This window comes from Chlorocebus sabaeus, chromosome 14 (assembly GCF_047675955.1).
Source record: "Chlorocebus sabaeus isolate Y175 chromosome 14, mChlSab1.0.hap1, whole genome shotgun sequence".
Classification (NCBI taxonomy): domain Eukaryota; kingdom Metazoa; phylum Chordata; class Mammalia; order Primates; family Cercopithecidae; genus Chlorocebus; species Chlorocebus sabaeus.
In genome coordinates this window covers 53,726,466-53,741,301 of record NC_132917.1, presented here as the reverse complement: position 1 = coordinate 53,741,301, position 14,836 = coordinate 53,726,466, and the positions used below count along the sequence as shown (strand labels likewise).

The following is a 14,836-nucleotide window of genomic DNA, read 5'->3' as shown; positions in this document are numbered from 1 at the left end:
TCCCAAAGTGCTAGGATTACAGGCATGAGCCTGGTCCTGAGTGATTGGTTCTTAAATTGATGTGCCTAAGAATCATGAGGGGATTTTGTTAGAATGTACATGGAATTCATTGTTCCCACTTTATGATATCAATGCCTGCCTGAGGCCACACTTTGAGAAGTGAGGCTTTAAATTGTATGTTGACCACTTCAGCTTTTTCTAATTAAGCTGTATGAAACTGCTTTAGCAGTGGTTCCTAAATGGGAACTTTAAAAAAACATCTAAGATACTGGGTGCCCTCTCTGTTCCTCAATGAAAACTTCTCTGGCAGGGGTGCTCAGGCATAACAGTATTAGAAGCTCTATGATGATTCAGTTGTTCAGCTAGGATTGAGAACCACGCAAAACCCACCACAGACCTAAAAACAGGGTACCTTGAGTGCCTAACATGCTCCCAGGTCATTCTGATTCTGGGTTTGGAAGTTGCTTATTACTTTGATATTTCCCCCACTGACACTGTCTTGTGAATTAAATTTTTACCAATAGGAAAAATGAAATTTTTTACCAGGAGGGAAAAGGAGAAGTGGGGAGAAAAGAGTTGCATGGCTTATATGGTCTAAGATAGTTCTTAAAATGTATATGGTGCATTAAAAAGCATGAGAAGGACCGCAGGAACTGTGTTAAGGGTGGTAATAAGGTTTACTAGAGGAGTAGGGGTGAGGCTGACCTGTGTTTGGAAGTCACTGTTGACTGGGCATGGAAGAGAGCATGGGCCGCTCTATGGGGGTGGATGAGAAGTGAGGGGAAGAAAAAACCTGTATATCTTTTTCTAAGGTCAAATACATCTTTAGTTTCTGAATGGATCCTTTAGAAAGCAAAGACTGCAGATTGTGCTTCAAAATTTAGGAGGAAAATTAACTCACCTATTAATGTAAATGACTGAAAGTTTACATGCAAATATATGAGAAAGCTGTTTTCAAATATTTGAAATACTTATCATTACCAAGCCCTTTAAGCTGCAGGGCACTTTTGGTAATTAGTAGTGTGGCCAGAAGGACCAGAGAGCAATTTTGTTTTATTAAAAAATTAACTTTTGGCCAGGCGCAGTGGCTCACATCTGTAATCCCAGCACTTCAGGATCGCTTGAGCCCAAGAGTTTGAAACCAGCCTGGGCAACATAGAAAGACCTATCTCTACAAAAAATGGAAAAAAATAGCTGGGCACGGTGGTGCGTGCCTGTAGTCCCAGCTATTTGGGAGGCTGATGTGGGAGGCAGAGGTTACAGTGAACTGAGATCAGGCCACTGCACTCCAGCTTGGGTGACAGAATGATACCTTGTCTCACAAAAATAAAAAAATTTAAAAATCGTGAGCTGTCATCATGGGAAAAGTAACTTTTTCTACATAGTCTTTGTAATTGTTTTTGTAGACTTTGTCTCTTAGTATATCCTAATTGTTTTAAGTGTTCCTTTTTAACATCAGGGTTGTCTTCAGTTTTCTGTACTACGAATTACACCACAGTGCACATTTTCATACCTTTATGCTTTAAAACTCTTCTTTTGTTGGAGTAGTTCCAAGGAGTAAGAGATGCTTAGGTCAAGAACTTTTTTTTTTTTTTTTTTTTGAAGACCATGTTAACAGCTCTCATATATGCTGTTTTCCTCAAAGTGCACATGTGTCAATTTGCATTGCAGTAATAAGAGTGTATTAGAAGAATGCTAGTGTCAGGGCAGATTGATAGCCAATTCATGATCTATAATTAGCCCTGCTTATTTATTTGCAGATTTTCCATTTTTTTTACTACGAATGTTTTTTCCAATTTCGCTCACTTATGGATTTTATAGATATACTAGTTTTAGCCTTGTTGAATGGTTCTAGCTAGTTCTGGAACTTTGATAAGTCCTGATTTCCTCTTCATCTCTAGAATCCTTTATGATTTGTGGTTTTTTTGTTTGTTTTCAGTTTGAGACCATTTCTCCGGTAGGTGTAACTCTGACGGTCTCAATCCAGCCCAGACCTGTTGTAATCTCCATTCATATAGCCAAATGCCTGGAAATGGACTAGCATTTATTTATGCAGTAGCTAATTTATATAGAGGTATATAATTTTGATCAGAATTCCCACTCCAAATGCTAATGAGTATTTTTCTGTTGATTTTTTGTGGGACTCAAGGTTACCATTATTGACAACATACATTGGAACTGCTTCATTGCAAGTGGTTGGGAAGTGGAATATGTGGAAACTGGAAAACTTTCTTGAAGTTATTTCTAAACAGAATTCTGATAGCATACTCAGCTCCTGGACTGAATAATAAACTATCCAGCCTCTTCGTGTTTTTTGTTTTTTCGGGGTTTTTTGTTTGTTTTATGAAAGCATAGGGAACTGAAGAAATTGCATTAATTGAATTACTTGATACTTGCTAGTTCTGTTTTAAAAAGATAAACCGTTAGCTTAAATGAAGAATCCAGTAGCAACATTCTAAGTATTTCATCTGAACAGAATCAACTTTGGTTTTCTGGTAACCAGAGTGAATGAAGCACAGGGCCTTCAAATAACATTCTCTGTTTCTAAATAGCATCCCTGAGGTTAGAAAAGTAGTAAGATCCTAGTTAGCCAGGTTGGGATACTGAAGGAGGAAGAGTTTAACTGGTTTTATTTTGTACCCATAATAGCAGACATACTTAGGAGTGTTACTTGATTGAACCTCAGACTAAAACCTATCTTAGGAGTTCATTATTTTGGACATGTATGAATTGTAGAAGAAAGAGAGGATGGTAGTTTTAGTTTTGTGTTTTTGCTTACTAAAATTAGCCTATACATTGCACTATGACTTATTAAGATTTTTTTACATTCAACATAGTATTAATACATTAATATCCATGATTCCTGGGCTTGGTCGTTTTATTTGCATGGGTAGTTTCTTTATACTTTTCATGTTTCCTGCCAATTAGTCCCCTTGCTGAGTTCCCTCAGTTAATTCACTAATACCTTAAGAGAGCTTAGGTAAGTTCAACTTGGTTTAATTTAAATTATATTACAATGACTTGATTTGTAAAATCTGGGTCTCAAAGTTCCAAACTGGAAGCCGCCGCCAATTTCGGGGAAGGAGGAGGAGGTGGGCTGCGGGCAGGGTAAGCAGCCTAGGGAGGCCCGCAAAGACCGACCTGGGTCCCTGCGTGCCATCAGTACCCCTATCTTTCCCTTCCTTCCCACTCCACTCTGCGTTTCAGGTTTTGGCTATATCAGGAAGCCTGAGTTCCCCAAACAGCAAAACTGCGAGCCTGAAAAACCTTCTGGCTCAAGTGCCCCTCGTGCGGCGGGCAGCGGAAGTGTCCGGGATTTGGGCCCCGGGAGGCCGGCGGCGGAGGCGCGGAGGGGGCGGGGCGCAGGCGGGGCGCCAGGCCCGGTGTCCGGCGGAGGGGGCGGTGCCCTGGGCGTCTCCGTGACTGCGCCTCTGCGCCCGCGTCTTGCCGCGGCTCCCGGGATGCGCGGAGGCGGTGGCGATGGCGATGATTCCTTTAGTCCTGCATCATCCGGAGCGGCAGGCGGAGCTGGGGTCCGGACTGCGAGATGGAGGAGGAGGGGAGGCGCTGCGGCCACCTGGCAGGTGAGAGGCCGCGGGCCCCTGGAGGAGGAGGACGACCCCAAGATGCCGGGGACGGCTGCCGGAGACCTGCGGGATAGCGAGGAGCGCGGCTGCGCAGGGCCAGGCCCGGCTCCGCGTACCTGTCTTCCTGGTGCGGCCTGCAGGGTAGCCTTCTCGCCCGTCCTTGCCGGTTCCCAGGCTCTGCTCAGTTGTGGAATCCCCCAACCAACCAACGCCCCTACCCGGCTGAGCCCTCCTAACCCATCACCCCTCTGCGGATTCGTTTACAAGCTTACCTGGCCAGACCTGGGCCCTCCTTACCGTCACCTCACCCTTGTCCGGGAAGCGCCTACCCACCGCCAGCCCCTCACGGGGGGTCGACCTCCCCTGCGTGCAGTTTCCCACTCTGTCCTCAGGCTGAGGGCTCCATGGCCTCTTCATGCCTCCCATCAAATGACTCAGGCCTTCCCATCCCATTAGCTGCTCCGGGTTCAGTGTAGTTCTGCTGGATGGAAAGAGCAAGGGCTTTGAAATCCGATAAATCTGGCTCGACTCTTAGTGACCTTGGGGAAGTTATCTAACCTCCCTGAGGTTTTCCTGATCAACAGAAATACAACGGGAATCACAATAATACAGAACCTTGCTCTCTCTGAGGGTTAGGCTCTGAAAATGCTAACCTAAGACATTCTGGGGGGGCGCGAGGAATGGGTTGGAAGAATTCAGGTTGTGAGTTAACTTATAAAAGCCCCTATAACATGTTTTAATATTTACTAAAATTTTAAACAGCACACTAGATATATCACAGGCTGTTCACACATCTTAATGAAAAATCATCGCCACTCAAATTATACAATAAATTTTCATCAATATTCTTTGCTTACTTCAGGATGTCTCAGTTGTAAGAATATGCATGTGAATTCGTTCTTACTGCAGCTAATATGCATGCTTAAGACTGGTGTTCCAACTTAAAATCTTTCTGATTTTATGACTTTAATCACATCTTCTTCCATAACCTATTCTCCGTCTCAAAGATAAAGAGTAGCTTGTATGTTTGCATTGCAGATAACATGGGTAACCTTTATTTAATATTTAAGAGTAGCAAATCAGTATTAATTTACTCCCCTTCCAAAATCACTTTTATTTTCTGCCGTCATCATGTCGTTCCAAACTATGGTCACAGCCTCCTCTTTCTTAAAGTCTCAGGGGTTACTACTAAGACCTGAGTTTACTTTCCCTCAATTTTCTTGATTTCTATTACACTAAAGTGTTTCTGCAAACCTTTTTGTCTGTTCTGTCCTCTGCTTTTTCTCCCTTTTCTCTTCCCAGCCCATGATTCCTTCTTTTTTCTAATTTGAGATAATTTGAGATATAGAAGTGATTTATGATTACGTTATATGTGCACTACAATTATCAAGTTTGCCAAAAAGATATGTAGAAGAGTGTGTGTGTGTGTCTATCTGTACTACATAGATGTAGATATAGCTATATAGATATATTAGAATTTCAGATTCCACAAAGTTTCAGCGGGGAAGGGGTTGCAATACCTATTCATAGGATTATTGTGAGAATGAAATAAAGCTTGATAATTTATGTAAAACCTCTAGAATAGGTGCCTGGTGTGTAATAACCACTTAATACTTCTGACCTAGGGATGCCTCCCAAAAAGGGTTTTTTGTTGTTCGGCTTAGCACGGCGGTGAAGAGTGTGGAAGAGCAACTGCTTAGATTCAAATCCATGTTCCACCACTTTAAATAACTTCTCTTTGACTTGGTTTCCTCAACTGCAAAATGGAGATGTTATACCAAATAGTTCAGGGTTTCGTGAGGACCCAATAAGCTAATAGTGTGGAACATTGAGAACAGTAACTGGCACATCCTAAGCTCTTGGTAAAATTAATATACTAATAATGATGCTGATAATTATACTGCCATTGTTATTTCCTGACCTGGAATTCTTATTTTTTTAAATTTATTGAAGGCTGGGTACAGGCTCACACCTGTAATCTCAGCACTTTGGGAGGCCAAAGCAGGCAGATCGCTTGAGCCCAGAAGTTGGAGACCAGCGAGGGCAACATAGTGAGACCCCATCTCTATTAAAAATATATATACTGAAAATTTTAAAATTTGTTGAAAAAATGTAACCGTACAAAACATGAAAGGTGCCTCTCCTCTACCCCAAATCACCTTTTTTCCTGCTACCTCCTATTCTTGACTTCATCATCTCATTTTTCTCTTAATCCCTTTTTCCAAATATCTCGTAGCCTAAAGTCTTCATAACGTCTGTCATCTCACTTCATTATTACCTAGTTACTTTTCATTTCTCTTAGCATCCTAATTCCAGACTCTTCATTCTTCTAACTTCGCCAGGCCAAATTCCTGCATCCCTCTTCACCCCTCTTCATTTCTCTACTTCCAAGGAAACCTTTGGAGATGAGGGGGTTAGAGACACCAGTATCACCTCCCTGCTCTTCCTGCCTCCTCAAATTGTGTTTTCTCTTCTACTTCTCTTTTCATAAATTAGCTCTAGTCCTCCCGTTAGCAATTTTAAAAAACAGTAAAAAGTTGTCTTTCTCACTATATAGGTATCAAAAGTGTTCAGAAACAAATATACAGCCTTTAAGTGGAAATAGAGCTGTCTGGTACTATTTTAAAAAAATTCTAATCATCAAGAAACAAAAGTTCAGGATTTTCTTCTCTTATGGAACTTTTATTTAACAGGAAAGTATAGAAAAGTTGGTCTCACTTTCCTGTGGACAAATTCACCGTGTCGTCCTGATCTGTACCATATGAACGTTAAGAGTATAGATGAAGATACCTTCTTCCTTGATGAAGGACACCAGTCAATTATATGGATTTCCCAGGACTAGTATATGTCTGATAGTCACTGGCATGGCTGTACCTGCTGTTAAATGCAGAGAGACTTCTCTATTGGGTAGTCCATAGCTGCTAATTGGAGCCCCAGGTAATCCCTGACTGACCTGGTTCATTCCTCTGTACCCCCTTGATCCGGCAACTAAAGGGTTAACAGCTGGAGGCTTCTGGGATCCAGCTTGAGCTGGTGGTTAAGTACACTGAACATCAGCCCTGGACCTCCACAGTGCCACTGATTATTCCTAAAATTCTAGATTAAGGCAAATGCTTTTTGGTTGTCAAGAACATAGTGCTGTCTCCAAGGAACAGCTTAGTCGGTCCCACCAGAAGCATCTGTTGGGAGCAGGTTGGGCACCAAGCCATGCAGGACTTTGGGATTTAGGACAATGTAGATTTGTGTGAGTGCACATTAAGTCTCATTGCAAAATAGAAAAAAAGAAGTTAGGAAAGCAAGAAGTTATTCTTTTAAAGTAGTGACTGTGCCTTACTCATCCTAGCACTTAGCACCTGGCATAATACTGGCATATGGTATACACATAATTAATGTAAATTGAGTGAACAAATGCAGGAATGGGTGCATGCCTCCTGCTTCACCATCAGGATATTGTTGTTGGGATGATGGTAACTCACATTTATATAGCAGTTTAGACTTTACCATGTGGTGCTTTGCACCTTGTAAATTTCTAGTATAATTCCAACATCCTTGGTTACTTCCAGTTTTCCCTCTTACATGTAGTTGTACACAAGGTTTTTTTTCCAAAGGAGAATATGCAGTTAATTGGCCAAGAAATTGCAAGCTGGGGGAAAAATTATAAATACTGGGAAATAAAGGATTCTTCGCAGGGAATGAAACAGGATTTGTTAATAATTTATGGGAAATATGCAAAGGGCCACATTATGCATCAACAATACCCTCCAGCCTGTATTTCAAGCACGTGCAGTTTTTTGCCTCAGTGTCTCTGCTGCAAAGACCCACCCCCACTTCTCCTAGCCTGTCTGTCCCCACTCCATACCCCCGACCTTTCATCCAGCTGGCCCCTACTCGCTAAAGCTCCCTTCATCCTTTCCCAGCTCCCTTTCCACGTTGGAGTAGGTTCCCCCCTTCCATGCTCTCATAGCACCCTGCAACCTTATTAGGCTATAATTACATAGTTAGATTGATCTCCAACTAGATTGTGATCTCTTTGATGGAGCGGTTACGTTCTTGGATATCTTCAGTGCCTGACACAGAAGTGTTTCTAAAAGTAACATCTGCACACCCCTCAAACAGAATCACAAGGGGCGAGGCCAAGAAATCTGCTCTCCAAGTGATAACTTAAACTTTTTAGCATGCTCTCCAGGTGACACTTAAACTCGTTTGAAAACCTCTGTGTCATACAACTAAATATTAGCTGGATTAATGCATCTGTTCGTATCTTTTTCTGTGTTGGGCTTTGTGAGGAGAAGTGCTTTCTGTGTTCCAAATCAGAGCTGAAAAATTCTAGTGCTTTCGTTAAAAAGAGAGAGAGAGAGAGCTGGGTTTGGTGGTGCATGCTGTAGTCCCAGCTAAGCCACGAGGACTACTTGAGCACAGGAGTTCAAGTTCAGCCTGGGCAACTTGGCAAGACCCCATCGCTAATAAATGAATAAATTTTTCTCTCAAGGTGAGAGATATTAGTACTAATACTATTACTAATAATAATGAGATCACTGTATGAATTCCTTTGTTTCTACATTAATCCCTTTCTGTTTCTGGGTGTGCATTTTTGTGTGTAGGCTCATCTGCCTTGGGCCTCTTTTGTCACATATTGTTCATATTGTTCGTCTGTGAGCTGAGGTCCTGACTCACTGAGTGTTTTTGGGGAGCAGAAGAAGGAAACATTTCTCTCTGAAGATGAACTCAACAGGCCACCTTCAAGATGCCCCCAATGCCACCTCACTCCATGTGCCTCACTCACCGGAAGGAAACAGCACCTCTCTCCAGGAGGGTCTTCAGGATCTCATCCACACAGCCACCTTGGTGACCTGTACTTTTCTACTGGCAGTCATCTTCTGCCTGGGTTCCTACGGCAACTTCATTGTCTTCTTGTCCTTCTTCGATCCAGCCTTCAGGAAATTTAGAACCAACTTTGATTTCATGATCCTGAACCTGTCCTTCTGTGACCTCTTCATTTGTGGAGTGACGGCCCCCATGTTCACCTTTGTGTTATTCTTCAGCTCAGCCAGTAGTATCCCAGATGCTTTCTGCTTCACTTTCCATCTCACCAGTTCCGGCTTCATCATCATGTCCTTGAAGACAGTGGCAGTGATTGCCCTGCACCGGCTCCGCATGGTGTTGGGGAAGCAACCTAATCGCATGGCCTCGTTTCCCTGCACCGTCCTCCTCACCCTGCTTCTCTGGGCCACCAGCTTCACCCTTGCCACCTTGGCTACCTTGAAAACCAGCAAGTCCCACCTCTGTCTTCCCATGTCCAGTCTGATTGCTGGAAAAGGGAAAGCCATCTTGTCTCTCTATGTGGTCGACTTCACCTTCTGTGTTGCTGTGGTCTCTGTCTCTTACATCATGATTGCTCAGACCCTGCGGAAGAACGCTCAAGTCAGAAAGTGTCCCCCTGTAATCACAGTCGATGCTTCCAGACCACAGCCTTTCATGGGGGTCCCTGTGCAGGGAGGTGGAGATCCCATCCATTGTGCCATGCCGGCTCTGTATAGGAACCAGAATTACAACAAACTGCAGCACGTTCAGACCCGTGGATATACCAAGAGTCCCAACCAGCTGGCCACCCCTGCAGCGAGCCGACTCCAGCTGGTATCAGCCATCAACCTCTCCACTGCCAAGGATTCCAAAGCCGTGGTCACCTGCGTGATCATTGTGCTGTCAGTCCTGGTGTGCTGTCTTCCACTGGGGATTTCCTTGGTACAGGTGGTTCTCTCCAGCAATGGGAGCTTCATTCTTTACCAGTTTGAATTGTTTGGATTTACCCTTATATTTTTCAAGTCAGGATTAAACCCTTTTATATATTCTCGGAACAGTGCAGGGCTGAGAAGGAAAGTGCTCTGGTGCCTCCAGTACATAGGCCTGGGTTTTTTCTGCTGCAAACAAAAGACTCGACTTCGAGCCATGGGAAAAGGGAACCTCGAAGTCAACAGAAACAAATCCTCCCATCATGAAACAAACTCTGCCTACATGTTATCTCCAAAGCCACAGAAGAAATTTGTGGACCAGGCTTGTGGCCCAAGTCATTCAAAGGAAAGTGTGGTGAGTCCCAAGATCTCTGCTGGACATCAACACTGTGGTCAGAGCAGCTCAACCCCCATCAACACTCGGATTGAACCTTACTACAGCATCTATAACAGCAGCCCTTCCCAGGAGGAGAGCAGCCCATGTAACTTACAGCCAGTAAACTCTTTTGGATTTGCCAATTCATATATCGCCATGCATTATCACACCACTAATGACTTAATGCAGGAATATGACAGCACTTCAGCCAAGCAGATTCCAGTTCCCTCTGTTTAAAGTCATTGAGGCTATAGGATCTTATGTAAACAGTTTTTGTTTCTGATACTAATGGACTTTATTCTAACTTTGAGTTCAGTGACGGATCAAAACCTAAAAGATTTAACTGAAAAGTTGGCAGTTATGGTTTTCTTTCGTCTGATGTGTCAGTATGTGTTGATTTGCTTTGTAGTTTGTTGACATCTTAAGATTTGATGTGAAAGTTTTAGATTTTTACCTTGATCTTTGCCCCAGTCTTTTGTACCAAACCTTTAAATGGATGCCAGGAATGAAGCTGCTGTGTTAAAGTAGAAAGTCAACCGATTTTTATGATTTGAGTCAGTGTTATGTGTCTTCAAAATAAGATATTGACTGGACTTTTTTAAAGAATGTGAAGGTGTGATTTTTGCTGAGGTGTTATTTTTATTAAATGAATTGTAAATTTTGATTTTTTGAAGTGCTGAAATTGGGAACACTATACCTTTTTGGTAGCAGGTTGATTTGAATAAATAATATATTGTTAGCTGGGTGCAGTGGTGTGCACCTGTAGTCCTAGCTACTTGGGAGGCTGAGGCAGGAGGATCACTTGAGCTCGGGAGTATGAGTCCAACCTGGGCAACACAGCAAGACCCTGCCTCTAAAAGAAACGTATATATTCTTTTTTTTCTTTTTTCTTTTTTTGAGACAGAGTTTCACTCTTGTTGCCCAGGCTGGAGTGCAATGGCACAATCTCGGCTCACCGCAACCTCCACCTCCCGGGTTCAAGCAATTCTCCTGCCTCAGCCTCCCGACTAGCTGGGATTACAGGTGCATACCACCATGCCTGGCTAATTTTTGTATTTTTAGTAGAGACAGGGTTTCTCCGTGTTGGTCAGGCTGGTCTTGAACTCCTGACCTTAGGTGATCCGCCTGCCTTGGCCACCTAAAGTGCTGGGATTACAGGCGTGAGCCACTGCACCCAGCCAGAAATATATATATTCTTAAGGCAGAAAAAGAGATAACTGTCTTTACCAGAAACACTCACATAGGCATTAGGTACTTTTCTTTCATAGGACAGTCAACTAAGAACATAGTAGTGTGATTATTGCCATTTCTTATTATAGACATATTTTATGTTAATTGAGTAGGTTTACAGTTCTTTTGAAAAAGAAATATGTTTGGGCCAGGTATGGTGGCTCACGCCTATAATCCCAGCACTTTGGGAGGCTGAGGCGGGTGGATCACCTGAGGTCAGGAGTTCGAGACCAGCCTGGCCAACGTGGTGAAACCCCATCTCTACTAAAAACACAAAAATTAGCCAGGTGTGGTGGCAAGTGCCTGTAATCCCATCTACTTGGGAGGTTGAGGCAGGAGAATTGCTTGAACCTGGGAGACAGAGGTTACAGTGAGCTGAGATTGTGTCATTGCATCCAGCCTGGGTGACAAGAGCAAGACTTCATCTTTAAAAAAAAAAAAGGAAAAAGAAAAAGAAAAAAAAGATGTATTTTTGCTTGTTAAAAGTGTATTCTTTTTTTTTTTTTTTCTGAGATGGAGTCTTGGTCTGTCATCCAGGCTGGAGTGCAGTGGTATGATCTCTGCTCACTGCAACCTGCACCTCCCAGGCTCAAGCGATTCTCCTGCCTCAGCCTCCCAAGTAGCTGGGGTTACAGGCATGTGCCACCACGCCCAGCTCATTTTTGTATTTTTAGTAGAAACGGGGTTTCACCATGTTGGCCAGGCTGGTCTTGAACTCCTGTCCTCAGGTGATCTGCCTGCCTCGGCCTCCCAACATGCTGGGATTACAGGCGTGAGCCACCCCACCTGGCCCAAAAGTGAATTGTTTCTGAATGATCTTACTCGAGAAGCCTAGTGACGAGGACTGCATCTATGGTAGAGGTGCACTGTTCCCGGGAGAGAAGGCACTGCTGTAATCATCTCAGTTGGTGGTGGTGTGTGGAAAACAGTGTGGACTCCTGTCATGCATTGGGCAATACTCATTATTGCTTAACAAGGTGTAGAGATGAGATTGGGAATGTTTTGATTTATGTTTTCCTTCTGTGTGAGAAGAGTTTGCTAACCGCCTGACAGTATTCAAGTAACTATTTAGAAATGACTTTTTTGTCTTTATATATTACTATGGTAGACAAATTCTCAAGATAATCTATTTTCAAACTAATTGTTTTATTTCTCTCCCATTAATCTTAAACTGGAAATGGACAGAAAGAAAAAATAGATTAAGTATTTCTTTACCTGAAACTAATTTTACTATATGCTCTGCGATTCCTAGCATAACAACTGTGAACTCATATTTTTATGTAAAAATATTTTCATTATACAGTTAGTATTTGAACTCACTAGGTTTTTAAATGTTAGACACCCAAGATGAGCATCAATATACAACACCTATCTTTATAAGTTGTTATATTCAAGAATTATTATTGCACATTGGAGGGTACTTTGTTCCTCTACATAAAAGGCTTTTTTTTTTTTTTTTTTTTTTGTAGAAACAGAGTGTCATTCTGTCACCCAGGCTAAAGTGCAGTGGCATGATCTCAGCTCACTGCAACTTCCACCTCCCGGGTTCAAGCAATTTTCTTGCCTCAGCCTCTGGAGTAGCTGGGATTACAGGTGCCTGCCACCATGCCCAGCTAATTTTTGTATTTTTGGTAGAGACAGGGTTTCACCATGATAGCCAGGCTGGTCTTGTATTCTTGGCCTCAAGTGATGCACCTGCCTCGGCCTCCCAAAGTGCTAGGATTACAGGTGTAAGAAACCACATCCAGCTGAAAGGCATTTAATTTATAGTTTCTTCCCCCAGCTATCCCCAAATACAGGGGTCATGAGAGGTATAGAGAAGACAGAATAGATATTCAGTTAGAACTCCGCTCAACCTCATCTTACAACTGTTACCTTTCAGTATTGATCAGTTATTTCTGTTTTTGAGATTTAAATATGAGGCATACATTTTATTTTGTTTTCCTTTTCTTCTAAATGTTTTTCTTGCCACACCCAGGGATAGCCTCAGATTACTTTGTTTTTAAGTTCACCTTTTAGACTGATTTGCCTACTACTCCCTCCTTCTTTCCCTTTCTCCCTCCCTCCTTCCCTTTTTCCCTTTCTTTTCTTTTCTTTCTTTTTTTTTTTTTTTTGAGATGGAGTCTCACTCTTGTTGCCTAGGCTGGAGTACAGTGGCACGATCTCAGCTCACTACAACCACCACCTCCTGGGTTCAAGCGATTCTCCTGCCTCAGCCTCCTGAGTAGCTGGGACTACAGGTGCACACCACCATGCCCAGCTAATTTTTGTATTTTTAATAGAGACAAGGTTTCACCATGTTAGCCAGGCTGGTCTCGAGCTCCTGACCTTGTGAACCACCCACCTCGGCCTCCCAAAGTGCTGGGATTACAGGCATGAGGCAGTGCACCTGGCCTATTATCTCTTTTTAACAAAGAATTAAGAAATCTAATATTCTCTCCCAAGATCATTTGAAGAATTGTGGCAAATTAGGAATTAGATTTTTGTCTTAATTCAAAACCTGGTATTTACCCCAGTATGCCAAACAGCTTTATAAAGAATACAACATTAATCAAGAATCACATTTTTAAAGGCATACATCTATTTTTTTGGCTAGGCATTTCAAATGTGATGTAATAAAAGATTAACACAAAAGTAATTTCTATTCATAAAATTTAAAATGGCAGGTTTTCTGTGTGACATTTGAATCTGAGATGATTTGACTGGCATGAGGCCCATCATTGGGAGGTAAAAATTATAGCACAAAGAAAACTAAGCAGGTGCATATGAGGTATTGTCTCTTTATGCTCATCAAAAAATTATCTCCAAAAGAAAAGTTTAAAAAATGAAATTATTGTTACAAATTGCATGAAATATATAGTGGGCTCGATTCGTAGCCCCCTCATATCTGTATCTCTATATGTAAATATAGAGATGTAGACATAACTTGTTTCTTCGTAAGTTATATATGTCTACCTCTACCTGCATTAACATAACATAATAAAGGTGTCATGGTACAGGAGGTAGACATATATAACTTACCTCTTCATAAGGGCTAAAATGAGAACTAAAAGTAATGAGAATTCAGTTGAATATGATTAATTATCAGGATATGTCAATTAGTTCTCTTGATGCTTACTGTGATGCAAAGTATGTGATGTATTTTAAACATTTTATAATAATTGTTCTTATGTTAATCATTAGGCAAGATTTGTATTTCTAATGCTTTTAATGTTCTTTTAAAATAATGTTTGGAAAATAAAAATACTGAAAATCCTAACATTTCTGAACACCAGTTTGCAATATAATGATTTTCCTGTCTAATCATTTTAAAGCTATCAGAGCATGGCGATGATCATTGTTGCACAATGGATAACAATGTGTTGAACCACAGAGAGCTCTTTCCCTTAAGAGATGAAATAACGTGTTTGATTATATATATTTTTATTTTATTTTATTTTTTATTTTTATTTTTTTTTTGTAGAGACAGTGTCTCCCTGTGTTGCCCAGGTTGGTCTCCAACTCCTGGGCTCAAGCAATCCTCCCGCCTCAGCCTTCCAAATTGCTGGGAAAGAGGCGTGAGCCACTTACCGGTGTTTGACTACATTTTGTATCATATATACTCAGACTAACCAAGGATAGATAATGCCAAAGACTTTACAAAACTAAGTTTCTTGCTCAGCGAAAAGAGGCTAAATGAACGTTTCAACAACTCATTTAAATGAGATTTACCTGGAAAAACAAAATTTTCGAATTTTTAGTTTACCAATCAGAGTTTGGATTTAAGAATCAAAAAACATTAACATAAGCAGGAACGGGTTTCATATAGGAAACTAGATGTCTACAGAATGGTTACATAGGGCTCTATGATGAGTCTCCAGGAAAGATTCCACCATAAACATGACCAGCCGGACTAGCCAGAAATGCTACTACTT

General features: G+C 41.8%; 1 protein-coding gene across 1 annotated transcript; it reads left to right on the top strand.

The window, feature by feature from the left end:
• The first annotated feature begins 2,984 nt into the window (after positions 1 to 2,984).
• GPR75 (G protein-coupled receptor 75) lies at positions 2,985 to 14,189 on the top strand. Its single transcript, XM_007970653.3, has 3 exons — positions 2,985 to 3,584; positions 8,189 to 11,063; positions 11,693 to 14,189. The coding sequence occupies exon 2, from the start codon at positions 8,307 to 8,309 to the stop codon at positions 9,927 to 9,929; it is 1,623 nt and encodes a 540-aa protein (XP_007968844.3). The 5' UTR covers positions 2,985 to 3,584; positions 8,189 to 8,306; the 3' UTR covers positions 9,930 to 11,063; positions 11,693 to 14,189.
• Positions 14,190 to 14,836: the final 647 nt, after the last annotated feature.

Bases quoted from the DNA above. Each gene is read 5' to 3' on its own strand.
- GPR75 (XM_007970653.3), top strand. From the start codon at position 8,307: ATGAACTCAACAGGCCACCTTCAAGATGCCCCCAATGCCACCTCACTC.